General features: G+C 45.1%; 1 protein-coding gene across 2 annotated transcripts in view; it reads right to left on the bottom strand.

Annotated features, from left to right (window-relative positions):
- LOC115100865 (cytochrome P450 2G1-like) overlaps positions 1-27,950 on the bottom strand; it is a 106,570-nt gene that overhangs the window by 20,471 nt on the left and 58,149 nt on the right. The window contains exons 1-4 of one of the 2 annotated variants that reach the window (XM_029619872.1): positions 26,533-27,011; positions 20,919-21,081; positions 12,018-12,167; positions 6,943-7,103 (exon numbers count right to left, since the gene is read on the bottom strand). In XM_029619872.1, coding sequence (XP_029475732.1) covers positions 6,943-7,103; positions 12,018-12,167; positions 20,919-21,081; positions 26,533-26,712 — 654 coding nt within the window. In that variant the 5' untranslated portion in view covers positions 26,713-27,011. Of the gene's footprint in view, positions 1-6,942; positions 7,104-12,017; positions 12,168-20,918; positions 21,082-26,532; positions 27,012-27,950 lie in introns of those variants that run through there. The other variant, XM_029619873.1, reaches the window with a different exon arrangement.

Genomic DNA, 27,950 nt, shown 5'->3' with positions numbered 1-27,950 from the left:
AGGCAGTGAATAAACAAGTTAGACTGTTTGTATTTTTAAATAGTCAGTCAATAAGATAGCAGTAGATAGGCAGTGAATAAACAAGTTAGACTGTTTGTATTTTTAAATAGTCAGTCAATAAGATAGCAGTAGGTAGGCAGTGAATAAACAAGTTAGACTGTATTTTTAAATAGTCAGTCAATAAGATAGCAGTAGGTAGGCAGTGAATAAACAAGTTAGACTGTTTGTATTTTTAAATAGTCAGTCAATAAGATAGCAGTAGGTAGGCAGTGAATAAACAAGTTAGACTGTTTGTATTTTTAAATAGTTAGTCAGTAAGGTAGCAGTAGGTAGTGTGTTTATTTTTAAAAGTCTGCAGAACTGAGTGTTTGTATTTAATACTAACTGAGTGTTTGTATTGAAAAAAAAACCCCACAAAAAAAAACCAACCCAAAAAGTAGCCAGAAGCTAGAAATAAGCTAGGAGCAGTGTATACCTAAGTAAAAAAGTTGAATAGTTCAGCTCAGTTACTCACCTTGGAAAGCTGTTGAGGTAGTGTGATTGGGTTTGAATAGGGACCAACATTTGTTAATCAAGAGAGCAGTGAGTCACTCAGGCTGACTAACTGAAGTTAGACTGTTTGTATTTAAATCCATAACCTCCAGTGTCACATTCTCTGAAATGCTCCCTGTTCCACGCGCATAAGAACATAAGAACATAGGAAAATGCCATACTGGGTCAGACCAAGGGTCCATCAAGCCCAGCATCCTGTTTCCAACAGTGGCCAATCCAGGCCATAAGAACCTGGCAAGTACCCAAAAACTAAGTCTATTCCATGTTACCATTGCTAATGGCAGTGGCTATTCTCTAAGGGGTAGATTTTCAGACGAGCGCGAACAGCCTACTTTTGTTTGCGCTCCAGGCGCAAACAAAAGTACGCTGGATTTTAGTAGATACGCGCGTAGTCGCGCGTATCGGCTAAAATCCTGGATCGGCGCGCGCAAGGCTATCGATTTCGTATAGCCTGCGCGCGCCGAGCCGCGCAGCCTACCCCCGTTCCCTCCTAGGCCGCTCCGAAATCGGAGCGGCCTAGAAGGGAACTTTCCTTTGCCCTCCCCTCACCTTCCCCTCCCTTCCCCTACCTAACCCCCCCCCCCGGCCCTGTCTAAACCCCCATCCTACCTTTGTCGGGGGATTTACGCCTCCCGGAGGGAGGCGTAAATCCCCGCGCGCGAGCGGAACTCCTGCGCGCCGGGCCGCGACCTGGGGGCGGGTACGGAGGGCTCGGCCACGCCCCCGGGCCGTAGCCACGCCCCCGTACCCGCCCCCAAAATGCTGCTGACACGCCCCCGAAACACCGCGATGACCGGGCCCGCCCCCCCCGACACGCCCCCGACACACCCCCCTCCGAGAACCCCGGGACTTACGCGAGTCCCGGGGCTCTGCGCGCACCGGGAGGCCTATGTAAAATAGGCTTCCCGGCGCGCAGGGCCCTGCTCGCGTAAATCCGCCCGGTTTTGGGCGGATTTACGCGAGCAGGGCTCTGAAAATCCGCCCCTAAGTGAACTTAATAACAGGTAATGGACTTCTCCTCCAAGAACTTATCCAATCCTTTTTTAAACACAGCTATACTAACTGCACTAACCACATCCTCTGGCAACAAATTCCAGAGTTTAATTGTGTGTTGAGTAAAAAAGAACTTTCTCCGATTAGTTTTAAATGTGCCCCATGCTAAATTCATGGAGTGCCCCCTAGTCTTTCTACTATCCGAAAGAGTAAATAACCGATTCACATCTACCTGTTCTAGACCTCTCATGATTTTAAACACCTCTATCATATCCCCCCCTCAGTCGTCTATTCTCCAAGCTGAAAAGTCCTAACCTCTTTAGTCTTTCCTCATAGGGGAGTTGTTCCATTCCCCTTATCATTTTGGTAGCCCTTCTCTGTACCTTCTCCATCGCAATTATATCTTTTTTGAGATGCGGCGACCAGAATTATACACAGTATTCAAGGTGCGGTCTCACTATGGAGCGATACAGAGGCATTATGACAGTTTCCGTTTTATTCACCATTCCCTTTCTAATAATTCCCAACATTCTGTTTGCTTGTTTGACTGCCGCAGCACACTGTACCGACGATTTCAATGTGTTATCCACTATGACACCTAGATCTCTTTCTTGGGTTGTAGCACCTAATATGGAACCCAACATTGTGTAATTATAGCATGGGTTATTTTTCCCTTTATGCATCACCTTGCACTTATCCACATTAAATTTCATCTGCCATTTGGATGCCCAATTTTCCAGTCTCACAAGGTCTTCCTGCAATTTATCACAATCTGCTTGTGATTTAACTACTCTGAACAATTTTGTGTCATCTGCAAATTTGATTATCTCACTCGTTGTATTTCTTTCCAGATCATTTATAAATATATTGAAAAGTAAGGGTCCCAATACAGATCCCTGAGGCACTCCACTGTCCACTCCCTTCCACTGAGAAAATTGCCCATTTAATCCTATTCTCTGTTTCCTGTCTTTTAGCCAGTTTGCAATCCACGAAAGGACATCGCCACCTATCCCATGACTTTTTACTTTTCCTAGAAGCCTCTCATGAGGAACTTTGTCAAATGCCTTCTGAAAATTCAAGTATACTATATCTACCGGTTCACCTTTATCCACATATTTATTAACTCCTTCAAAAAAGTGAAGCAGATTTGTGAGGCAAGACTTGCCCTGGGTAAAGCCATGCTGACTTTGTTCCATTAAACCATGTTCTGTGATTTTGATGTTTAGAACACTTTCCACTATTTTTCCTGGCACTGAAGTGAGGCTAACCGGTCTGTAGTTTCCCGGATCGCCCCTGGAGCCCTTCCTGGATCGTCCCGGATCGCCCCTGGAGCCCTTTTTAAATATTGGGGTTACATTTGCTATCCTCCAGTCTTCAGGTACAATGGAAAGAGATCTAGGTGTCATAGTGGATAACACATTGAAATCATCGGTTCAGTGTGCTGTGGCAGTCAAAAAAGCAAATAGAATGTTGGGAATTATTAGAAAGGGAATGGTGAATAAAACGGAAAATGTCATAATGCCTCTGTATCGCTCCATGGTGAGACCGCACCTTGAATACTGTGTACAATTCTGGTCGCCGCATCTCAAAAAAGATATAATTGCGATGGAGAAGGTACAGAGAAGGGCTACCAAAATGATAAGTGGAATGGAACAGCTCCCCTATGAGGAAAGACTAAAGAGGTTAGGACTTTTCAGCTTGGAGAAGAGATGACTGAGGGGGGATATGATAGAGATGTTTAAAATCATGAGAGGTCTAGAACGGGTAGATGTGAATCGGTTATTTACTCTTTTGGATAGTAGAAAGACTAGGGGGCACTCCATGAAGTTAGCATGGGGCACATTTAAAACTAATCGGAGAAAGTTCTTTTTTATTCAACGCACAATTAAACTCTGGAATTTGTTGCCAGAGGATGTGGTTAGTGCAGTTAGTATAGCTGTGTTTAAAAAAGGATTGGATAAGTTCTTGGAGGAGAAGTCCATTACCTGCTATTAATTAAGTTGACTTAGAAAATAGCCACTGCTATTACTAGCAACGGTAACATGGAATAGACAGTTTTTGGGTACTTGCCAGGTTCTTATGGCCTGGATTGGCCACTGTTGGAAACAGGATGCTGGGCTTGATGGACCCTTGGTCTGACCCAGCATGGCATTTTCTTATGTTCTTATGTTATGTTCTTATGGGCACATGCATGTTCCTTTTAAAATTTACCTGTTAAATTATAGTTACATCATCAAAATCTTACTCATCCATCCATCTTATTGGTTAACCTGCTTTATAAGTGGTATATTAAATTTAAATAAACAAATAAATAAATGAATGAATAAATTAAAACTCTAGAAACCAGGAGCACCGGATCAGCATTTTTCCTTAGAGCGTAGCTATATCATCATTAGCTTTTTCATCCAGAAACTTGTCCAGTTTACTTTTGAAATATTTAGTGTCTGCTAGCATAACTCTCCATAATTTCACTGCTCTTTGGGTAAAACATCTTCCTAAGAAGGCGGTGAAATCTATTACAATAACCTCAGCTGTATTAAGTTTCCAAGAAGACTGGGGTGACCTGCATGGAGCGGCTATGATTACAACCTAACAGCGGCAGTACAGCTGCTGCCTTATAGACTCCAGAAAGGTCCTCTCATAAGGCTGGACAGAGCTGTAACTAGAAATGTTAGCACATGGGGCAGACAAGCATACGTTTGCCCCTCCTCTCCCCCACTCCTTTCCCAGCCTCTCTTTCCCTTCATCCCCTCCACTGATCCCCAGTCCTCCTTTCCTCTCCCCTCCCCCTTCCCCCCCCCCCATCTTTTCTTGCAGTTATTTTTGTATGGGCCCCTGATATCTTTCTCTAACAGGTTGGCCCCACCTTAACAACTAAATACCACAGGAAGAGAGGAGGGGAGAACGAGTGAAATAAAAGTAAGAAAGATGTACCCTGTTAGTTTACAGAAGGAAGAATAAGAATTGCTGGATGGGATGTTATTAATGAAGAGTTAGTGGATTTATGTAATCTGCATTATGCTGATGTTCTACAAGAAAATATGTCCCCTGCTGACAGAGAGAGAAAGGTATGCGCTGTCTGGAACAGTAGATTCACCCCCCCCCCCCCCCTTTGTGTTAAAGTATAGGGGATGATATTCATCCATGCACGAAAAAAGAGTGGGATCTGGCACTGACCATATCTGATGATCTTAAGGTGGCCAAACAGATGTGTAAGGTGATGGTAAAAGCCAGAAAGGTGGTGCATAGGGACAGGAATGGTCAATAGAAAAAAGGAGGTGATATTACCTCTGTATAAGTCCCTGGTGACATTGTATTTGAAATACATTGGACAGTTCAAGAAACTTCATCTTCAAAAGATTGGAGCCGGTCTAGAGGGTGGCTACTAAACTGGCCAGTGGTTTTTACTCTGTTGCGCAGGAGGTGGACCTTTGGGTCGAGGTAGGTTTGACGCTACCCGCAGGACAAGCCCTACGGGTCCCCATCGGCAGGCAGAGCTGGTTGACTGATGGAAGCCAGCTGGAGCTTCGCCAGTACCAGCCCTCATTCCCTGCAGGTTGAGCCCTTGGGTACCAGGGCCAGCTGGGCTTAGGTGGGCCTCCGTCCGAGGTCTTCTCAGGGTCGACGAGGAGGTAAGCCAGGAGCCAGCAGTGGTAGTTGAAATAGGTGGTCCAATCTGGACGAGATGGAGTCCCGGAGACCCGGGCGCCAATGAGGACAGGAGGCAGACAGTGGGTGCCCAAGTTAGAACAAGCCGAAGCCTGAAAGGCCAAGTCCAGAATGGAGACAAGTGGAAGAAGAACCTCAGGTTACAGATCCGGTAGTGGCCTGCAGCATGGGGTATGCTGAGGAGTCTAAGCTGGTAGTGAAGGCTGAGGTATAGGCAGTCCAAGGAATTGTAGCTGATGCGGCAGGAACTTGCTGCACAGGATGAACAGGAAGGCTTAGATGGGAAGAAGCAACAGTGGCCCGAGGCACGGGGTACATGGCAGATGAAGCCAGCAAGTGGTAGAATAGAATTCGATTAGTACTCACAGATGGAAGTCCCAAAAGCTCCAAGGCAGTGGGTCGGCAGAATCACGAGCAGGTAGGCCTTCCAAGGAGCGGATAGCCAAGAGTGCAGATGAGCCCCCGAGGAGCGGGTACTCAGAGTGCCAAAAACCCACACAGGAACAGGAAGTCTAGGTATCGAGTGGTTTCAGCAATAAGGAACTCCTTGCTAGTTTGTCTTAGCCAAGGGCAGGACAAGTTAAGTACGGAGGATGACTGACGTCATCGGGAGGGGACACCCCTGAGGTTCCCGCCATGATATGTACTTAAGAGGCCCTTGAGTGCGTGCACGCACCCTAGGTAATACCAAGTTCAAGAAGGCAATCGACAGCACCCACGCTGTCCCGGGGACGCCGGGGAGTTCGGCGTTGATTGGCGGATGACGCCATTATTCCTAAGGTTGACGAGACAGGGAGAAAAGAGGTGAGCATGAGAGGTCGCAGCTGTCTGCGTAACAAGGAGCAGGAACAGGTACCAGGAGCAGGAGCAGGAACACAGATGAGTCAGGAACATGGAGGAGTCAGAGGAACTAAGAACTATGGACACAACCAGCATGGAGACCTGTTGCCAAGGCAAGGAAGCACTGGCTGGGCCCGGCCTTAAATACCGGGACCTAGTGACTTCATCATCCGGGGGCACGGGTAAGTTTCCCGCCACGGCCCCTTTAAAAGAACAGCTGATGCGCGTGTGCATGCCTAGGGAGGGGCGCAGTGTGAGATGGCGGTGTCTCTCTGCGGACCATGTGGGGAGGCCCGCCGCGGAGCTGGGAGCAAGCGGAGCGGCGCAGGGTCGGAGGCCACCGGTTGCAAGAGCAGCAGAACCAGGCGCTGGAGCAGGCAACCAGGGGTAAGAGGGCCTGGCCGCTGGCCTGCCGTGGCCAGCACACGCAACATACTCTAAAGCATATGAGGAAAGACAAACTTGGGTACCCGAAAGGAAAGGAAGTAACGAGGAGATAGGATAGAGTCTTATTGTACCTTCTATTCATTTACCTAACTGTAGGGATCCTTGAAACACCTCGCATTATTCCCCTAATTCGCCATTTACAGTGCAATAAACAGTGTTTATCGCACGGCAAATGGCCTAACATGGCATAGAGAATGAGTCCCTTAGATTGTAAGCCCTCTACTGATAAGGAAAAACCTACAGTTTCTAAATATATTCCAATCTGAAGTGTCACAAAAGACTAAAAATAAATTTAAAAAAAATTATTACATTTTTATTATGTTCCATTTGAGTTGACAAGTGAACCATCCTCCTCAGAATTGACTGCAAAGATCTCCCAATGCCCCTTTGAAACATACTAATTACAACATTACCACCTCTTTATAAAGCTCAGCTCTTTACCTGAGTAAAGGGAGAATCGAACAGCTTTGAGAACTGATTTAGCAGTTTCAGTAATGCAACGAATTTCTCTTCCTGGTAGTCAAAACGATTCCCAAAGATGACAGAGCAGATAATGTTGGAGCTGGACCGGCTGAAGTAGAAGGTGGGGTCGAAGGGTGAGCCTGAAGCAGGGAGAGAGAAGGGCATCAGCATTCCTCAGAAAAATACTTATCACAGGATGGGCCATTGTGGGGTCTTCAATTCTAACATCAAGAAGTATGAGGGCCATCACAGGAAGCTTCTTGAAGGAGGGGAGATCCTGCATGAGGGGGCATCTGCTGGTTGGCACAGCTTCCAATTGAGCTCACTCTCGGTGAGAGTTGCCAATACATTGCATATCGAAGAGCAAGCTGAGCCAGTCCTGGTTTTATGCCAACCACACTGACCGTCTCCTACCTTTCTATCTTTCTTTTCTTTTTGGCCCAGCAGTTGAAAATAAAACATTTAGGGGCGGATTTTCAAAGGCCTACGCACGCTGGGCCCATTTTAGAAAGGCCCAGCAACACATGTAAAGCCCCGGGACGTGTCTAAGTCTCGGGGCTTTACTAAAGGGGCGGGGCCAGAGGCCTCAGACACAGTGGCCATTTGCCGCTGTATTGGAGGATCGCGTGCCGGTAGGCTGCCGGCGCGCTCAACTTGCACCTGCCCGGAGGCAAGCGCAAAAGGTAAGACAAAGGTCAGGCAGGTTTAGAGTAGGGCTGTGGGGGGAAAGGTTAGGGGAAGAGGTGGGAAGGTTAGGTTAGGGGGAATGGGGGAAGGCAGTGCAGCTCGGTGCGCACAAGGCACACAATTGTGCACCCCCTTGCGCGCGCCAACCCCCGATTTTATAACTTGCGCGCACAAATTATAAAATCAGGCATACATGTGTGAACGCCGGGTAGTGCGCGCACCTTTTAAAATCCACCTCTTACTCTCATAGGGAAGTAGAGCCAAATGTTCAAATGCTGTCAGTTCCCTACTACAGGAATTTTTAATGGACAGACACTTTTTAGAAAAAGCCTTTAAGTTGTAGGTATTGAAACACAAGAAGGCTATTAGTATTTCCTAATCTTTTCAGCTGATGAATTGAAAGGATTTCCCCTTTTGTATACATCTGACTGATCCTGTCATGGACCTGATTTTCAAAAACATTTGCACACTCAATGCTAGGTTCTAGACATGTAAATGCACTTTACCTGTATAAATGGGTTTTTGAAAATTGCTATGATATATTCCATTGAGTTGTCAATAGGTTTTACCTGCATTCAGTGCGATTAATATGGGTAAATGGGCTTTTGAACATCGCCTCAATAGTATGTTGCATTTACATGTGTAACTCCTTTTGAAAATTCACTTGAATTCGGGTAAATGTTAAGCCTAATCAAACCCTGCCCCTCAAAATGCCCTCTTTTAAATCTGTGTAAAAATATGATTGTGCAGGGAGCACATTTTTACCCGCAGGAACAGTAACTTTGAAACAGCTGCACGTGTACATGCGTATGCCGGCTTGCCTCCAGAGACGCGGCCATTTTATAAAATATGCGCGTATATGTGCGCATGGTATACAACAGGCTGAAGGTGCGTACATGTGTGGGCACTTTTAAGTGGGTGTGCGCACGTACGCGCAAATGCCGCATCTACTGCGTAAGTGGGGGGATTTTATAAGGGACACGCACCAATGCTATAGCTAGTTTTCCCAGTTCACCCAGTTTAGGGAGGTTTGTAAGTGCTATTCCTAATTCATAGTCTCCCTTTCCCCCTGGTTAACCCTAACCCTTAAAACCCCACTGAGTAGCCTAGATTCTTTGTTTTTTTTAACTTATACACCATTCATAGCAGTAGTAAAATTACTGTGCGCGTATTTATGTGCACAAATCTTGGCCTTCCCCCGACACGCCCATGCCTTGCCCAGACCACAGCCATACCCTGCCCCTTTTCCTGAAATTTTGATCCTTTTGAAATCCGCACAGTGCGCACTGGCCCAATTTGTGTGCGTGCCTCCTGGCTTTGGCGCATGTCGGGCTTTTAAACTTTGCCTGATACTGAGCAGACAGTTTTTCAAGAGGCCATTCATACCGCTGAAACACAATTATCCCCACAAAAATCCATTTGAATATGACTGTGTTTAATAGGTGAAGTTTAAAATCCCGGCGTGCGCATCGATTCGGGGATGCATGCACAAGTTGGGCTCGTGTGTGCCTACCGTATTTTAAAAGTTGCCTGAATACGTGCGCATCTCCTGCTGCATGTACATCTTGCTCCAATTCAAAAAGGGGCGGAGTCTGGGCAGAATCTGGGTGGGGCATGGGCGGTCCAAGGCTGGGCCGAGATATACAACGTGCCTGGGCACACTCCCAGGTCTCGTGCCACATAAGTTTTCTTCTGCTATGGAGGAGGTGTGAGTTTTAAAAAACAGAAAACTAGCCATATCTGAGGGGGTTTAAGGGTCTGGGCTAACTGGGGGAGGGGGGGTGGTGAAGGCTATTAAACTAGGAGGGGTTTGGAGGACCCAGCTCTTAAATGGACGAACTGGTGGACAAACTGGTGGAACTGGCAATGGCATGCACGCGCATCCCTTTTAAAATGCCCTGACTTACACGATATAAGTGAGATTTGCGTGTCAGTGCTGACACCTATTTAAAATTAGGCGCACTTGTGTGCGCGGTCAGGCTATTTTATAAGATAAGCGAATAAATGCATGTAATTAATAATAGGTCCTAAATTTCAGATCTATTAGTAATAGTTTGTAACCTATCATTTAAAATCGTCCATTGTATTTGAAGATTGGAGGGTGGCCAATGTAACCCCAATATTTAAAAAGGGCTCCAAGGAAGATCCGGGAAACTATAGACTGGTGAGCCTGACTTTAGTGTTGGGAAAAATCATGGAAACTATTCTAAAGAAAAAAATCACAGAACATATAGATAGACATGGTTAATAGGACACAGCCAGCATGGATTTACCCAAGGGAAGACTTGCCTCATAAATCTGCTACATTGTTTTGAAGGGGTGAATAAGCATGTGGTTATAAGTGAACTGGTAGATGTGGTATATTTGGATTTTCAGAAGGCATTTGACAAAGTCCCTCACAGGAGGCTTCTAACAATACTAAAAAGTCATGGGATAGGAGGCGATGTCCTTTTGTGGCTTGCAAACTGGTTAAAAGACAGGAAATAATTGGATTAAATTACCTGTTTTCACAGTGGAAAAAGGTGAACAGTGGAGTGCCTCAGGGGTCTTTACTTGGATCGGTGCTTTTTAACATATTTCTAAATGATCTGGAAAGGGGTATGGTGAGTAAGGTGATCAGATTTGTGAATGATACAAAATTATTCAGAATAGTTAAATCACATATGGATTGTGATAAATTGCAGGAGAACCTTGCAAGACTGGAAGATTGAGCATCCAAATGGCAGATGAAATTGAATGTGGACAAGTGCAAGATGATGCATATAGGGAAAAATAACCCTTGCTGTAGTTACACAATATTAGGTTCCATATTAGGACTTACCACCCAGGAAAAAGATCTAAGTATCATAGTAAATAATACATTGAAATCGTCAGCTCAGTGTGCTGCAGCAGTCAAAAAAGCAAATAGAAAGTTAGGAATTATAGGAAGGGAATAGGGAATAAAATGAAGAATATCATAATGTCTCTGAATTGCTCAATGGTGAGACAGCATCTTGAATACTGTGTGAAATTCTGGTTGTTGCATCTCAAAAAAGATATAGTTGTACTGGAGAAGGTAAACAGAAAGGCAATATAAATAATAAAGGAGATAGAATGACTCCCTTGTGAGGAAAGGATAAAGAGGTTAGGACCTTAGAGAAGCGACGGTTGAGGGGGCATATGATAGAGATCTAAAATATCATGAGAGGACTAGAACAGGTAAATATGAATTGGTTATTTACTCTTCATGACATGAAGTTAGCAAGCAGCACATTTAAAACAACTCATAGAAAATTCTTTTTCATGCAATGCACAATTAAGCTCTGGAATTCGTAGCCAGAAGATATGGTTAGGGCAATTAGTGGAGCTGGGTTTAAAAAAGGTTTGGATAATTTCGTGGAGTAGAATCCATAAACTGCTATTAATTTGAGTTAGGGAATAGCCACTGCTATTGCTGGCATTAGTGGCATGAGATCTAATTGGTGTTTGGGTACTTGCCAGGTATTTGTAACCTGGATTGGCCATTGTTGGAAACAAGATGCTTGGTTTGATGGACCTTCAGTATGACCTAGTATGATAACATCTTATGTTCTTAAATGGTTGTGTATTTGAGTGAGTGCTGACACACACGTGCCAAAGTGTTCCCATGTGCTGGATTAAAAGCTACCATCTAAGTAAATAAAATGAAAATGAAATTTAGAATTACTCTAATTTTATATCTCCTCCCAATACAGCCCAGCCAATGCAAAGAAAGTCCTTAGCCAGGTGCCACTATTTGTCGTTCCCTGCAGAAACTGGATACATGTGGACCCTAAGTCTAAACACTTGGTGTCACTGTTGAGCAATAGCTGAGATGACCTCCTGCCACATAACTGTGAACATTGTCTTTGCAGCATCTCAGCCATCCAGGGTGCAGAGGTCTGGGGGGATCAAATCCTACGTTATCCACCTGATAGTGCACATTTGCCACTGAGTCAGCCCAGTTCCTGCCTTTCTTAGAGAAACTGAAAATGCATGTCCATAGAAGTAATGGGGTAAAGCCAGGACTGGACCAGTCTGTCCTGTATGACACAGAGATGGCTCTGATCCCTGATGTCTACTGTAAATCTTCACATTGTTACAGAAAAGGGCCACCTACTGAGCTGCATGGGGCTCAATGCTTATTCCAGATAATGAAATTGGCCCCTACTAGGGCAGGTTCTGGCATATTTTTCCCATAGAAGTCAGTACTGGAAGATTGAAGAAGATTACAAGATTGGAAGATTAACTGTGATCTGAAAAGCGATTTATAAATTATTTTAAATAAATAAATATGCTGTATTTATGAGTGACCCTATGGACCAGATAAACATACACAGATACACACACACACTTGCGCACACACCAACCTTTTGTTTTTTTGAATTCCTCCACCAGGAACTTGGCTTCCTCCTGGATCCGCTCCTCAATGCTCCTCTTCCCCATCCCAAAATTCCTCAAAGTCATGAGCGCAAATCGTCGAAGCTGTTTCCAGCGCTCCCCATTGCTTGAAACTATTCCTGAAAAGGATAAAGACAAAATTGACAAGACCCAGGCAACTCAATGCTACAGGTCAGCTCCTGAATATTCAAACATTAAACAACTCTGTGAGAAAATGATGCCTTATTCTTTGTCCAGTAAGCCTAAGGGTAGCATTCCTTATTGATTAGGAGGTCTCCTTCCTTTCTCTTGTTCTCCCAATCCAGAAGGAACTTGTTGTAACCTCACCATCCATCATTAAGATCATAAGCCAGGCAGCATTGATTAGAAGGTTTTCTTCCATCCTCACGGGCTTCTAGCCCAATCATAGTCTTCATTAGCCTCACTTTGACAATAGTCCAAGCTAAGGCATCGTAAGCCAGTCTTAATGATGAACATCACCACAGTTTCTTTATTACAGAGTGCATTATCCAAAAAGCACAACATTTAACAGAGTTTGAGAAGCAGCAGGAACCAGAAGAAAAAAAGATAGAATTGATGGAGAGGGAAACCATATAACTGATGAGAAATGCATAGAGAAATGAGATTTTAGATAGAGAGAGAGAGAGCGAGCGCACCAAAGGGATGCTAAGAAATAAGCTTATGGATAGAGGTGTAAAGGACAGAAAATATGAGTGTTGCCATACAAGGTATTATGAAAAGGACCCTTAAGATTCTGTACTGAGTAAATGTGTCCTGCCCCATTTGGATCCCTACTAAGGAGTATGACCCAGTAGTTAAGTCAGGATATTTTAAAGTAAAGGAATGTACCACCTAGGTCACATCACCCCCACTAGAGGTTACTGTGTTGGTTTATTCCTGCTTGCATAACGGCAAATGCATGGATTTTTAATTTATATATCAAGAGAGAAGGAAAGTTTCTTTTCAGTTCTCTTAATTTTTGAAAGACCCAAAGCTTTGGTTGAGGAGCCTTACAAAACAGAGTTTATTTCAGCTCAAACCCAGGAGTTTGGGAGTGGTCCGAGGGCGGGGCCGAATCCTCCAGCACAGCGGCCAGTGCTGGGGGATGGCGAGCTGGCGCACGCAAGTTACGCCTGCCTTGGGCAGGACCCCCGCTGGACCACCAGGGACTTTTGGCAAGTCTTGGGGAGGACTTCTGATCCCCCCAAGAGTTGCCAAAAGTCCCTGGAGGTCCTGGAGCAATCTCCTGCACACGGGTCATCGGCTGCCAGTATTCAAAATGGCGCCAATAACCTTTGCCCTTACTATGTCACAGGGGCTACCGGTGCCATTGGTCGGCCCCTGTCACATGGTAGGAGCACCTGACCAATGGCGCCGATAGCCCCTGTGACATAGTAAGGGCAAAGGCTATCGGCGCCTTTGGGTTTTGGGTTTTGAATACTGGCAGCCGACGACCCGCGTGCAGGAGATCGCTCCAGGACCCCCCCCCAAGATTTGCCAAAAGTCCCTGGTGGTCCAGCGGGACCAGATATTGTTTAAAAATACCATCTTGGTAGCCCAGATAATATGCATTCCAAGCATTAAAAAGGTCAAAGGAAGCCAAACAATTGCCAGCATTAGTGAGCTGAAAGAGGCAGTTAAAGCCAAAAGGGCATCTTTCAAAAACGGAACCAGACAGAAATGAGGAAAATAGGGAGGAGCTTAAGCACTGGCAAGTTAGATGTAGAACAATAATAAGACAGGCCAAAAAAGAATGTGAAAAGAAGCTTGTCATAGAGGTAAAAACTAATAGTAAATCTTTTTCAAGTATATTTGAGGCAAAAGGCCTGTGAGGCAGTCATTTGGACTCCAGATAACCAAAGGATAAAAGGCGTGCTCAGGGAATAGAAGGAAATAGCAGAAACATTGAGAGGTCCATATTCAGTTACAATCTAACTGAGCTAGTTAGCCAGATAAATATATACAGCTAACTTGACTGGGCTATTCCACGGTGCCAGTGCATCACAGAAAATGCCCGGCTAGCCTAAGCGAGTGTAATTAGGATACAGGCATAGAACTGAGAGGAGGAAGTAAAGAGAGAGATGGCATCCTTAGCTCTTCTCTACTTGTCTGGAATGCAGATGTGGCTGCAGGCTACTTCTTGTATGTGATATTATTTCTGGCTTTTCTATGTCCCTGTTAAGAAAAGCTGTCCCCTCCTCAGACTTGAGATGTGGTCTCACTCAGGCCTAACAGAGTTCTAGGCTAAGATTGCCTGCACTCCATTTTTCTGGAGGGTCTCACTGCCCACATAAAGAATGAATTGGTGGCTTGGGAGCTCCCGACTTCCCTCGATGCCCTCATCGAATGGTCCAGCCACATTGACCATCGTCTTCAGGAGCGATCAAGAGAACAGCAAGCTTCCAGGAGGCCTTCCTCATCTCTCTCCCATCCATGGTGCTCACCATCTCCCAACCCCTGGTAGACTATATGATTGAGTTCCGGACCTTGGCCACGGAGCTTCACGGGGCTAAGATTGCCTGCACTCCATTTTTCTGGAGGGTCTCACTGCCCACATAAAGGATGAATTGGTGGCTTGGGAGCTCCCGACTTCCCTCGATGCCCTCATCGAATGGTCCAGCCACATTGACCGTCATCTTCAGGAGCGATCAAGAGAACAGCAAGCTTCCAGGAGACCTTCCTCATCTCTCTCCCATCCATGGCGCTCACCATCTCCTGGCAGAGCAACTCCACCAAGGCCCCCTTAGGAAGAACCCATGCAGCTAGGCCAAGGCAAGTTAATTCTGGAGCAGCGCCGTTGACATCTACATACAGGATTGTGCCTTTACTGCGGAGAAGCTGGACACGTCTTGTCATCTTGCCCAGTGCGTCTGGGAAACTTCCAGGCCTAGGTGGTAGAGAGGATCTCCTCCCGGGTCTAACGCATTCTGCTCCCTCCCTTACGCTTCTAGTGACACTTCTGATGCCCGACCAGGACTTCCACACACTGGCCCTAATTGACTCAGGGGTCGGAGGGAATTTTATCATGCGGCAACTGGTCACACACCGCTTACTCTGCTCCAGTTCCGCTCGTCTTATCATCCATCCAAGGAGAGCCCTTGTTGGGCCGAGTCTCTCATGTCACCGGACCAGTTAAGTTCCACATGGGCGCCTTGCATAAGGAGACCTTGACTTTCCACATTATCGAGAAGGCGATCCACCCCATAGTCCTGGGCCTTCCCTGGCTCCAACGGCACTCTCGCCAATTTGACTGGCCGTCTTTACGTCTCTCTCACTGGGGTCCTGCCTACCATGGAGCCTGCCTGACGGCCACATCCCAGCGATCCTGCCTAGCCAACACGCTCCTTCTACCGGGGCTTCCACCCCAATACGCATCTTACGCGGATGTCTTCTCCAAGGAGGGCACAGACACCCTGCCGCCACACCGTCCGTATGACTGTGCTATAAACTTGTTACCTGGGACAGATCCACCCAGGGGTCGAGTCTATCCCTTATCCATAACCGAGACCAGAGCCATGTTGGATTATGTAAAGGAGAACTTGTCCAAGGGATTTATCCGGCCTTCCAAGTCCCTGGCAGGGGCAGGATTCTTCTTTGTAGCCAAGAAGAACAGGTCGCTACGACTGTGTATCGATTATTGCGGCTTAAACGCCATTACCCAAAAGGATAGATATCCACTGCCCCTCATTTCAGAGCTCTTTGACTGTCTTCAGGGGGCTTGTATAACCTGATCCGCATCAAAGCGGGCGATGAGTGGAAAATGGCCTTTAACACAAAAGACGGCCATTATGAGTACTTGGTCATGCCGTTTGGACTCTGCAATGCGCCCGCTGTTTTCCAGGGCATGATGAATGAAGTGTTCCAAGACATGCTCTATGACTGAGTGGTCATTTACCTTGACGATATTCTGATCTTCTCCCATGACCTTCAGACCCATCGTCAGGATGTTCTACGAGTCCTTCAATGCCTCTGAGACTATCAATTATTTGCAAAGCTGGAGAAATGCTCCTTCAAGAGGGAGAGCCTACCCTTCCTTGGCTACATCGTCTCCCATCATGGGTTTCGGATGGATCCAGAAAAACTCTCCAACATTCTGAAATGGCCCCAGCTGGTGGGTCTCAAAGCCCTACAAAGATTCCTTGGCTTTGTCAATTATTATCAAAGTTTCATACCCAACTACTCGACCCTGATGGCACCTCTGACTGCCCTGACTCATAAAGGAGCTAACCCAGGCAATGGCTTCTGTCGCCTGAAAACAGCATTCCTCAATGAACCCTGCCACCAACACCCGGATCCCCTGAGACCCTTCATTGTGGAGGTGGACGCCTCTTCCGAGGGAGTAGGGGCTGTCTTAAGCCAACACTCATCCACTGGGACACTACATCCCTGCTCCTTCTTTTCCAGACGATTCCTTCTGGCAGAGAGGAATTACGGTGCCCTTGGTTGGAGGGGGCCCAACAGTGCATCACTGTATATTCTGACCACAAGAATCTAGAGTACCTGCACCAGGCCCAACTCCTAAATCCTCGTCAGGCCAGGTGGGCCCTTTTCTTCACCTGCTTCGACTTCATCTTATGATACCGGCCTGCGACCAAAACATCAAAGCTGACGCTCTCTTCTGCTCCTTCATTCCAGACGACACTCCTGAACCACCGAGTCATATCATCGACCCAGCCCGGGTTCAACTTCTGGCCACCACTACGGTACCTACTGGGAAGACCATTGTACCCTGCAAACTCTGCGAGAAGGTCCTTCGATGGGCCCATGATGCTCAAACTGCGGGACATCCAGGGCAAGCTCGCACTTTAGCCGCCATCCAGCGATTCTATTGGTGGTCTACCCTGCGTAAGGATGTTCTAAGTTATGTGGATGCCTGCCACATATGCACCCATTAGAAGACGCCACCTGGACGCCCCTGGCATCTGCTGCATCCTCTACCAGCCCCCGAAGAACCCTGGATGCATCTCTCTACAGATTTCATTGTGGATCTGCCACCATCGGAAGGCAAGACTACCATTTGGATAGTAGTTGACCGTTTTTCCAAAATGGCACACTTTGTCCCGCTCCCAGGCCTACCGTCTGCTCCACAGCTGGCACAACTATTCATCCAAAACGTCTTTCGGCTCCACAGACTTCCCAAATCCTTAGTCTCTGACTGGGGTACCCAATTTACTGTCAAATTTTGGAGATTCCATTGCAAAAAGTTTGATATTTCTCTGGATTTTACCACAGCAAACCATCCCCAAGCGAATGGCCAATCTCAGAGGACAAACCGCACCCTGAAACAGTTTCTCCGTGCTTATGTCAACCTGCAGCAGAATGATTGGGCCACATTATTACCCTGGGCTGAGTTCGCCCTCAACTCTCACGTCTCCTCCAGTACGAAGTCGTCTCCTTTCCAAATAATTCATGGTAGACAACCACTCCCTCCGTTACAGTTCCGTCTTCTACAGCACAGTTAACCGTGCAGGCGTTGAGGCACCTTTGGGAATGCACACAGCGCTTGTTACAAGAGGCTGGTCATATAGCCAAGCGGAACGCGGACGCCCATCGTAGACCCGCGCCTCAATTTCAGCCTGGCAACAAAGTGTGGCTCAGCACGCGGTTTATCTGCCTGAAGCTCCCATCCATGCGCCTGGCCCCAAGCTACATTGGTCCTTTTCCGATGCTCCATCAGATAGGCCTGGTGACCCATCAATTCCGGTTATCATCATCCTTGAAAATCCATAACTCTTTTCATGTCTCACTGTTGAAGCCCTTAGTGCTTTCTTGGCCAACACAGAAAACCCTTGCACTACAGCCGATAGCATCAACCGACGATGCCACATACCAAATGCGGGAGGTGCTGGACATAAGAAAGAGGGTCCGAAGATGGAAGTACCTTCTCACCTGGGAAGGCTTTGGGCTTGAGGAGAACTCTTGGGAACCACTCGCCAACATCCTGGACAAGGGTCTCTTACAGCAATTTCATGCCTCGCAACCCAACAAGCCCAAACCCCCTGGGGTGAAGCTCCAGCTGGCCCCTGTCTTCATTACCTCTGCCTCCTGTCGTCGGGAACCTGTGGCAGGCCTACCTCCCAGGTAGAGTCAATCCCGACACAGGCCATGGGTGCACACTTCCACGAGGATCGCAACACTCTTTCTGGCAAGCCTATCTTGGTCATTTATTAATTTCTTACAAACCTGCAAAAACGTTTATATTATCTCAAATGGAGCTATTGAGATTACCATCGCCTTATGAAATTGTAATAGAAGAAAGAAGGGACTGTATCTTTTAATATGAGGCCCATCTTATTTGGAATTCTCTGTCACTGGATTTCTGAACTGAAAATAACTTTCAGGAAATTGGTTAAGTCCTGGTTTTATACTCAGGTTTCACACTGACTGTGATTTTTATAAGACTTTTAGTATGGATACTAGTTTTCTTTTTCTTTTAGGTTTTAATTAATTTGTTGTTATTGTCTTGCTTAATTTTTGTTAATTTACTTTTTGCTCTAATATTGTATTTTAGGGAGAGAGAGAGGATTAGAGCAGGAGAACTGCTTCGTTTACCTTTGACTATTTGCCTTTCTTACTGACTGTCTCCTTTGCAACCGGGGGTGAGGGTGTGCCCCTGGCCCTGACGGAGAGTGTCCACTGCTGATGACATCATGGGCTGGAAGGCCTTAAAAGGAACGCCCCCAGCGCTGGTAACTCGGGGAGAGAGAAAGGATTAGAGCAGGAGAACTGCTTCGTTTACCTTTGACTATTTGCCTTTCTTACTGACTGTCTCCTTTGCAACCGGGGGTGAGGGTGTGCCCCTGGCCCCGACGGAGAGTGTCCACTGCTGATGACATCACGGGCTGGAAGGCCTTAAAGGAACGCCCCCAGCGCTGGTAACTCGGGGAGAGAGAGAGGATTAGAGCAGGAGAACTGCTTCGTTTACCTTTGACTATTTGCCTTTCTTACTGACTGTCTCCTTTGCAACCAGGGGTGAGGGTGTGCCCCTGGCCCCGACGGAGAGTGTCCACTGCTGATGACATCACGGGCTGGAAGGCCTTAAAAGGAACGCCCCCAGCGGCGCGCAGTCGAAGCCGGGCGCGCGGCTTAGCAGTAGTTTGTTGCTTGGAAAATTCGTTTACTTCTTAGAAGAACTTCTATAAAGTGAGTAAACAGTTTATTTTTGCGCGTATTATCCTCTCGAAACTCTCCTCTCCCTCTACACCAGGAAACAAATAAGAATACTTCCTCTTCAGAGAAGCATAAAAAAGGGATTTTGTTCGTTTCTTGTTTACCATATGCCGCATACTAAAAGAAAGGCACGGGTGAGGGAGGCTATTACCTCGTCTCCACTCCCCTTATCATCACAGCCTGAAATTGATTCCTTTTTTATGATGCAAGCCACTTCGACGCCGGTGGAGGGTGCCGCAGGGGATGCCACTATAGAGCGAAATGTGGCACCCAGGGCAGAGGTCATCTCTTTGAGTCCCGGTGCTCCTTCTACTCCTTCCCCCCCAGCAAAAAAAAAATTTGATAAATGTTACTAGACCCATCTTGTTAGATGAGAGTCTTAATAACTCTATTACTGAAAAGGGGAAGGAGGACCTTGCTGTAGGGGAGAAAGAAGACTATAAGGCTGAGCTTGGAGTGATACTTCCTTCAGAGGTTCCGATTACATTAGAAACTCTTTGGATGGCAATTAAATCCCTGGAAAAGGCAATCATAAATTTAACTCAATCGACATCAGAATATCAAAAGAGACTTGTGGAATTGGAAAGTACTAATAACTTAAGTCAGAGTAAAATTGATAATACTGTAAAGCGTTTGGATAGTGTAGAGTCTTTACAATTAAATATTGTTAAAAATGAAATGGTAAATGTAAAGAAATTAGAGTATATAGAGAATACTTTGAAATACTCCAACCTAAGGGTTATAAATTTTCCTTTCCAAAATTTAATATCAGCTAAAGATATGTTTACAGATTATTTACAGAATATATTAAAAATGCCCCAACAGGCAATACCAGCGATAGCTAAAATATTTTATATTACAAATAGGGGGAAAAATGAGAATCAAGCAGCAATTCCTCAAGTAGAAGAAATGAACCTGACGGAGGTATTGGAAACCTCCATGAGTACTGAGATTAGATCACGATCTACTATGTTTGTACAATTCCTATTTCAATCTGAAAGGGACACAGTGCTAAGAATGTTTTTGAGACATAGAGGGGAGAAATTTCATGGACAGCAGATTTGGATCTACCCAGATCTAGCTAGAAATACCCCAATTAAGAAGAAAAGAATTTTTGAAATTTAAACCTGATATAATAGCTAGGGGCGCTAGATTTATGCTTAAATACCCATGTAGATGTGAGTTAGTATAAAGAACATAAATATGTATTCATGGAGGTTTCGGGTCTTCAGTCTTTTTTAGATTCTCACCCCATAGATACAGCTGATGGTTAGGAGCTATTTAAGGGTAGTGGCTTAATATCTCTGAGAATAAGAGGTAGGGGGATTCATCCCCCTAATGTTTTTCTTTAGACTCTTTGTAGTTAATTTCGCTCAATTACTTATGGTTTCCTGGATTACTTTTATGACGATAGATATTGTTTAACAATGTAAGTAAGAAAAGAAATTCTTGTTTAAATTAAGATAACAATATGGATATGGTATAATGTTTGTCATTATATTTGTGAAAATTCATAAATTAAAAAAAAAAAAAATATTGTATTTTAGAAAATTATTATTGTACACAGTTTTGAAAATTTTTCTTGAAAAGCAGTATAGTAACATAAACATTGCTATTATCATTACAAATTGGCTGCCAGAGAGGAAATGCATGCAGTAGCTTTTCACATCTGATCAAGAGAAATATTTGTTTTTCCTCACCATATTCAGTGAAGAACATTTTAAATCCTGGAGAGCTTCCTCGTGCACCAAACACATCTGCATTGTCGATGAGTGCCTCCTTCACAGCATCATAACCATTTAGTATCAAAACTGGCAGGGTTCCTAAATATATCACGTATGCTGGCCCATACGTCTTGTGCAACTGTAAAATACACACAGAACGTACCAGGTGAATTTGTAAAGAAGTTATACATGTAAATGTAACATACTATTGTAGCAATTTTCAAATGCCATTTACCCACGTTAAGCGTACTTAATCCAGGTAAAACCCATTGATAATTCAATGGCATATATTGTTGCAATTTTTAAAAGCCCATTTACACAAGTAAAGTGCATTTACACATGTAAAACCCAGTTTTAAGTGTATAAATGCTTTTGGAAATCAGGCATGAAGATAAGAAGTGCGATGCTGGATGTTGGCTTGATGGCTAAATGGCAGTGGCACACTGCTAGGTGGAGGATTTAGGTTTGATTCCCAGATCAAGTCTTGCCTCTACAGCATTCCCAGGTCTTCTGTTCTTTAGGCAGTCCAGGATTGGGGATTTTCAGATGCAGGCTCCATTGCCCATAGTCCAAGTCAGGCTGCACAGTTAACAAGAATTCACTATTTCACCTTACAGGCACAGAAACACATTTTCTTCAGATCCTCACGGCTCAGCCATCTGCTCTTGATTGCCTGAGGACCAGTCTGGATCCTCAGGAGCGTGGTTGCAAATCTGGGCATGGGGTGTGGCAGACCCTTCTGGTCTGACCACTAGATGCCATTATTCCCTTTCCTTATAATACACTTAAAGGGAAATTTTAAGACCTGAGAGTGGTTCCCAATGCGCGTATGTTATAAAATCAGCTACCTGCGCGCAGATGCGTGTCCAATTTTATATCGGCACGCACATGTGTACGTGAATGCTGATTTGCATGCGTAAGTGGGGGAGGGGATTTTACAAAATTCGTGTGGAGACGCGAGAGGCCTTAATCCCAGTTCCCTCCCAGTCTGGAACCCTGCAACCATGGACCCTGAAACTAGCCAATAGGTGTTGCACTTAAACAATGACCTCCACAGCATCCCCAGCTCCAGTAGACGTAGAGAGCAGAAGACCCAACTGGGGGATCAACAGAGGACCTTCCACATGGCAGTGCACAGCGCAGCTGCTGGGCCAGCCAGATTTACTCTTATTTGGTGTAGAAGGTGATTTCTGATATTTTAAATCTTTATTGTAATATTGCATATTAAATTATTTTTAAGTGTGCTGTATTTTATAATCTATTATCCAATAATCAGAAACTACTTGTTATATTGTTTTCCTTTGCAGGTAAATAGATCTTGAATAATAGCCCACACATTTGTACCTGGAGACTTTAGCCCGAATTTTCAAAGCAGACGTACATAAGTCTGCTTTGAAAATTCCTGGGTTACACAGGTACATGTTTTCCACACACATGGACAAAGATGCACCTGCTCCCAAATTCCTGAGCAAGTGTAACTTTCTGAGTGACATTTACATGCATTAGTTTGAAAATCCAACGTATGCACATAAATGCTTTTCCCACTACAACTCCAACCCCTGGAGCATCTAATGCAAGTGTGTAGGAAAGCACACATGTAATTGAGTTGTAAGAGCCTCTGTACATGTACTCCTCTCCTCTCCATACAACTTTCCCCTGGATCATTTTCCAAAGCCGATTTACATGCATAAACCTTGTGAAAATTCCCCCATATGCATTAACCTTTGGTAACACACTCTAAATATGATTCACAAACATGAAACCTGGCGGATGGAAAGCAAAGTAGAATAAGTAAATGTCTTGAAATTTGGAAACTTGTGGAGCCTTATACTGGATCAGAGGCTTGAGGGTGAGTTTATTTTATTTAAATTATTTCACGCTCCCTCTTGTTGCAGGGATGTTATTTTGGAGTTATTTTCTGGTTTTGTGTTTATTTCTCTGTATTTCCTACATTTTGTATAACAAAAAAACACCTGGACTTAAAAAAGCAATATTAATGTTAAACACTGTGCAGATAAGATAATGAGATGTAAAATATGCAAATTGCCCAATTAGCTATTACTAAAGAAATAACAGACATGTGTGAAATATCATTAAATAGATTAAATGCAGATGCAAACAACTTAAGTGCCACTCCAGAGATACAGTTCAGTTTTAAGTAGGTGGTGAGACATTACTTCACACATGTGTGTCTTGCATTCCCTTAGTTAATATATCGTCATACCTTATGCATGCTAAAATAACATTTAGATAGTAACATAATAAGAATGGCAAAAAAAGCCAACAGTCCATCCAGTCTGCCCAGCCAGCTTCTCATGGTAGTAACTGCCGCTCCGTGCAGGTTACCCCATGTTTCTGTTGTTGATAGTAACTGCCCCTCTGTGCAGGTTGCCCCAAGCCTTATATTAAAGGCAGCAGTAATTACTATTGAAACCAAACAACTGTCAGACCCATTACAAAATTATTAGCAATGTTTATACAGGGTAAGGAGCCTTCGTGATAATTCAGACAATGCTGCTTGAACATGCTTTGCTTTTTGACTTGGCCGTAGAAGTGGTCCTGTGTTTTACCCCTAATATCTGCATATCAGTACCCTGGACTGTAATAGGCGGGACCCAGCATTATCTGTCATCTGAATCCTGAGCTTTATCCCTAATGTCTGCATATCAGTACCCTGGACTGTAAAAGGTGGGACCCAGCATTATCTGTCATCTGAATCCTGAGCTTTATCCCTATTCCCTAATGTCTGCATATCAGTAGCCCAAACTGTAAAAGTCGAGGTTCAGTGTTGGCTGTCGTCTGAATCCAATTCCCCTTTTTCCCCTAACGTTGAAGCACAGAGCGAAGTTGCATTTGTGTCACAAGCAGCAAGGCTGACTGGTTAAGGGACATTAAGAGAATATTAACTGTCCCTTGGACAGTTAATATTCTCTTGCGTAATACTTGATTATTAATACTTTATGGTTATTATAGTTAATGATGTTAACATATTACCCATGAACCCAATGTTTCTGTAAAGCTTGTTGCGGTTAAATGTTTTTTACTGTTTAAACTGTTATATGTAAAGCCTGTTGCTAATTTATTGTTTCACTGTAAACCGAGGTGATGTATATCTATACGTACCGCGGTATAAAAGAATCTATAAATTAATAAATAAAATAAGGGCGGTAATCTCTGTGCCTTCTGTTAAGGGTCGTAACTGCTACTCCTTGCAGGTTTCCCCCATGCAACCTTTTCTTCATTTCCAACCCTAGTCCTTAGGGATCCACAGTGTTTATCCTGTGCCTTTTAAAATTTGTTTGCTGTTTTCATTTTCACCACCTCTTCCGGATGGGCATTCCCGGCATCCACCACCCTCTCCGTGAAGAACTATTTCCTGATGTTGGTCCTGAGTCATCTTCCCCGGAGTTTCATTTCATGACCCCTAGTTCTACAGTTTCCTTTCCAATGGAAAAGGTTTGAAGTTCATGCATTATTAAAACCTGTCAGGTATCTGAATGTCTGTATCATATCTCCCCTGCCCCTCCTCTCTTCCAGAGTATACATATTCAGATCCTTCAGCCACTCCTCATAGGACTTCTGATACAGACCCCACACCATTTTGGTTGCCTTTCTCTGGACCACCTACATCCTATCTCCTGGAATATTGAACACAATACTCCAGATGAGGCCTCACGAAGGATCAGTACAAGAGCATTATCATTTCCTTTTTCTTACTGGTTATTCCTCTCTCTATGCAGCCCAGCATTCTTCTGGCTTTCGCTATTGCATTGTCATATTGCTTTGTTGCCTTCAGATCACCAGACACTATCAAAGTAAGGTCCTTCTCCTAATCTGTGCACATTAGCTGTTCACCCCCCATCACATACAGCTCATTTGGATTGCTGCTCCCCAGATACACGACTCTGCACTTCTTGGCATTGAATCCCAGTTGCCAAATCTTTTACCACTCTTCCAGCTTTCTTAAATCACTTTTCATTCTCTCTACTCCCGATGTGTCCACCTTTCTACGGACCTTAGTATCATCCGCAAATAGACAAATGTTACCTTCTAGATGCATTAATGCCTGTTCTGAAAGCAACTTATTAAATAGCCCCACAAAAGATTATTTTTCCCTGTTATGGTTCTGAGAGAATGTGAACACTGGGCTGAAGTGAGAGATGACTCCGCCCACAGGGAGGAGCCCTGTGGGCCTCACCGTCTGTAAGCTTGGTCTCGAGAATACAGGACACTACTGGAGAGAGACTTTATTATGCGGAAAAGAGGTAAAGCCCACAGAGTGGGAAAGAAAGTAAACACAGTTCTGAGCAGTGGAGGTATACCCCAATGATGCAGCTGATGATGATGGAGATCTAGTAGTGGCCCACAGAGCAGGGTATGCCAGGGTGTTCCCACGGTGGAATAAGTACTTCAGGTTGCAGATCCGGTAGTGGCCCGCAGTGTGGGGTATGCCGAGGAGTCGAAGCTGGTAGAGAAGGCTGAGGTATAGGCAGTCCAAGGAACTGTAGCGATGCGGCAGGAACTTGCTGCACTGGATGAAATAGGAGAACTTGCTGGAGAGAAGCGGAAGTGGCCTGAGGCATGGGGTACACCACAGATGGAGCCAGCAAGCGGTAGTGTAAAATACGAGAGGTACTCACAGATGGACATCCCAGTAGCTCCAAGGCAGTGGGTTGGCAGTTACAAAAGCAGGTAGGCCCTCCGAGGAGCAGATAGCCAAGAGTGCAGATAAGCCCCCAAGGAGCGGGTACTCTGAATGCCAAAGGCCCCACACAGGAACAGGAACAGGAAGTGCAGGTATCGAGTAGATTCAGCAACGAGGAAACTCCTTGCTAACTCATCTTAGCCAAGGGCCGGTTGGGTTAAGTACGGAGCATGACTGACTTCATTGTGAGAGGACACCCCCGAGGTTCCTGCCATGACGTGTACTTAAGAGGCCCTTGTGCGTGTATGCCCACCCTAGGTAATACCAATTTGAAGACAGCAATTGGCAGCGCTCACACTGTCCCGAGGACATCGGGGAGGTCGGCGTTGGTTGGCGGATACCGCCATTCGTCCCAAGGTTGACGAGGCAGTGAGAAAAGAGGTGAGCATGAGAGGTCGTAGCCAACTGCGACTGATGGGCGTAACATTCCCTAAGTGTATCACTTTGTACTTGTCCCCATTACATTTCTTCTGACTTTCAATTTGGTGCCCCACCTATTATTGATTGGTTAATTTGTGTCTGGGAGGAATACATGATGGAAAAATGTAGAATGCCTTCTGAAGTTGGGGCGATATGGAGGCCTTTTACAAAATAGTGGACTTTAAAGAAAGAAAAGCTTTGCGTCTAATCTGAGTACTTCTGGCAAGGTCATAGTGGTTCTTCCCTTGAAGTCCTTTTTTGTTGATATTAATGTTTTGATACAGTTAAGAAAAAAGGTGATCTGTAATATGCTTAAGATGATATCTTTTTATTTTGCTCTGCAGCAGTCCATCATATCTATAGACTTGTAGTCCTGTTTTTTCTTACAGAAACTGAAACTAGGAGGCTATAGATGTAGGTAGAGGGTAAACCCAGGAGTGGCTCATCCTTGCCCTTGTGACTTACCTTTCTGAAGGAATTCAGCATGTCAGTGGGCTTCACCTGCAGGATGTTGCCTACGAAAGGCAGAGGGGTAGGACCCGGAGGCATCTTCTTCCACTTCTTGATGCTCCTCCATGCTGAGAAAAAGATGAGGAAGGATATGGAGAAGATGAGGAGTAGGAATACAGAATCTCCGAGGACCATTTTGCCAGCTGTGGAACTTGTTAAGTTTAATGCTGAGCGCTGAGGGAGCAAGGATCTTTTTGTAGCTTGCTAGGGCAGTCAGGATCAGCAGAGTTCATGGGAGGAACTTTAAACACGACACTCCTTGATATAGAGACGCTGGCAGAGTTCCGCTTCCTTGTTCAATGCAGGCAGGGGGAGGGCCAGATGAATTCAAGCACCCAGGTCAGAAACAGAGATAAAGATAACAATATCACAAATTAGCAGAAGCAAAGCAATGGCCAAGAGTGAAAAAATGGCTGGAATGCCTTGTATGGTTAAGTCGTGCTTCACCTGGGCTTTCTCAAACATCAGCAAAAGCAAAATGCCTCCCCTCCCCCGTGGTTTTACAGCGTTATGCAACAGCACAGGGACATTTCAACTCAGCTGACTTCTGAATTGCCCATGTTCACGTGGTTCTTTAAAAACAATCTGTACTTCTATGTATTACATGAGATATCAAAAGTCCACACTGTGACATTCACCCTCCTCCCATGATTAAATAAATTGACATTCAGAATTTTTTAGCTCCACCGTGTCCCCTAATTTTTTTGTGCTGTGTGCACAAACAGTTCTCGTGTGCATAGAAGTCAGCTTTTGAAAATAGTTGGGGATGTTGAACCCAATATAAATTACAGCACCTCCAGTAAAAAAGAAAAAACAAAGCACAGTGCGTGGTGAGTGTGACTGACCAGCCTGTATTAAATGTTCAGAGAGAAGCAGATAATGTGGACAAGGGGAGGGCTCATGTCACCAAAACAAAAGCTAGGGAAGACTCATAGTGCTCTCAGTCATTCTTCTCCCCAATCCCAGCTCAGCCACACCAGTCTCCTCCCCCTCCCCTCCCCCCCTTCCCCATCCCCTGCAGCTCATCCACAGTTTCTCCCCCCATTCTCGCTGTCTCTACCACTCTCTCTCAAACCCCCTTTTCTCTCACCTCGTAATCTCTTCTTCCTCCTCTCCCCATCTTATCCTCTTTCCCCCTTCCTCTCCTTACTCCCTCTGCTTGTTTTAATTCTCCCTCTCCTGCAGGGCATACTTTGAATTTTCTATGGCCATGGCCATATAAAACTCCTTCTTATTTCTCCAGATAACGGTGACCACCACCAGCAGTCACACTCCAACACTCTAATTACACAAGCAAGAGATCTGGGAGTTATAATCAATAGCCACCTGAGTTTAAAGAAGTTCAAAAACCACACTACCAAGGATTGCCTCTA

This window comes from Rhinatrema bivittatum, chromosome 11, assembly GCF_901001135.1.
Source record: "Rhinatrema bivittatum chromosome 11, aRhiBiv1.1, whole genome shotgun sequence".
NCBI classification, from domain to species: domain Eukaryota; kingdom Metazoa; phylum Chordata; class Amphibia; order Gymnophiona; family Rhinatrematidae; genus Rhinatrema; species Rhinatrema bivittatum.
This window is presented reverse-complemented; position numbering and strand designations above follow the sequence as displayed.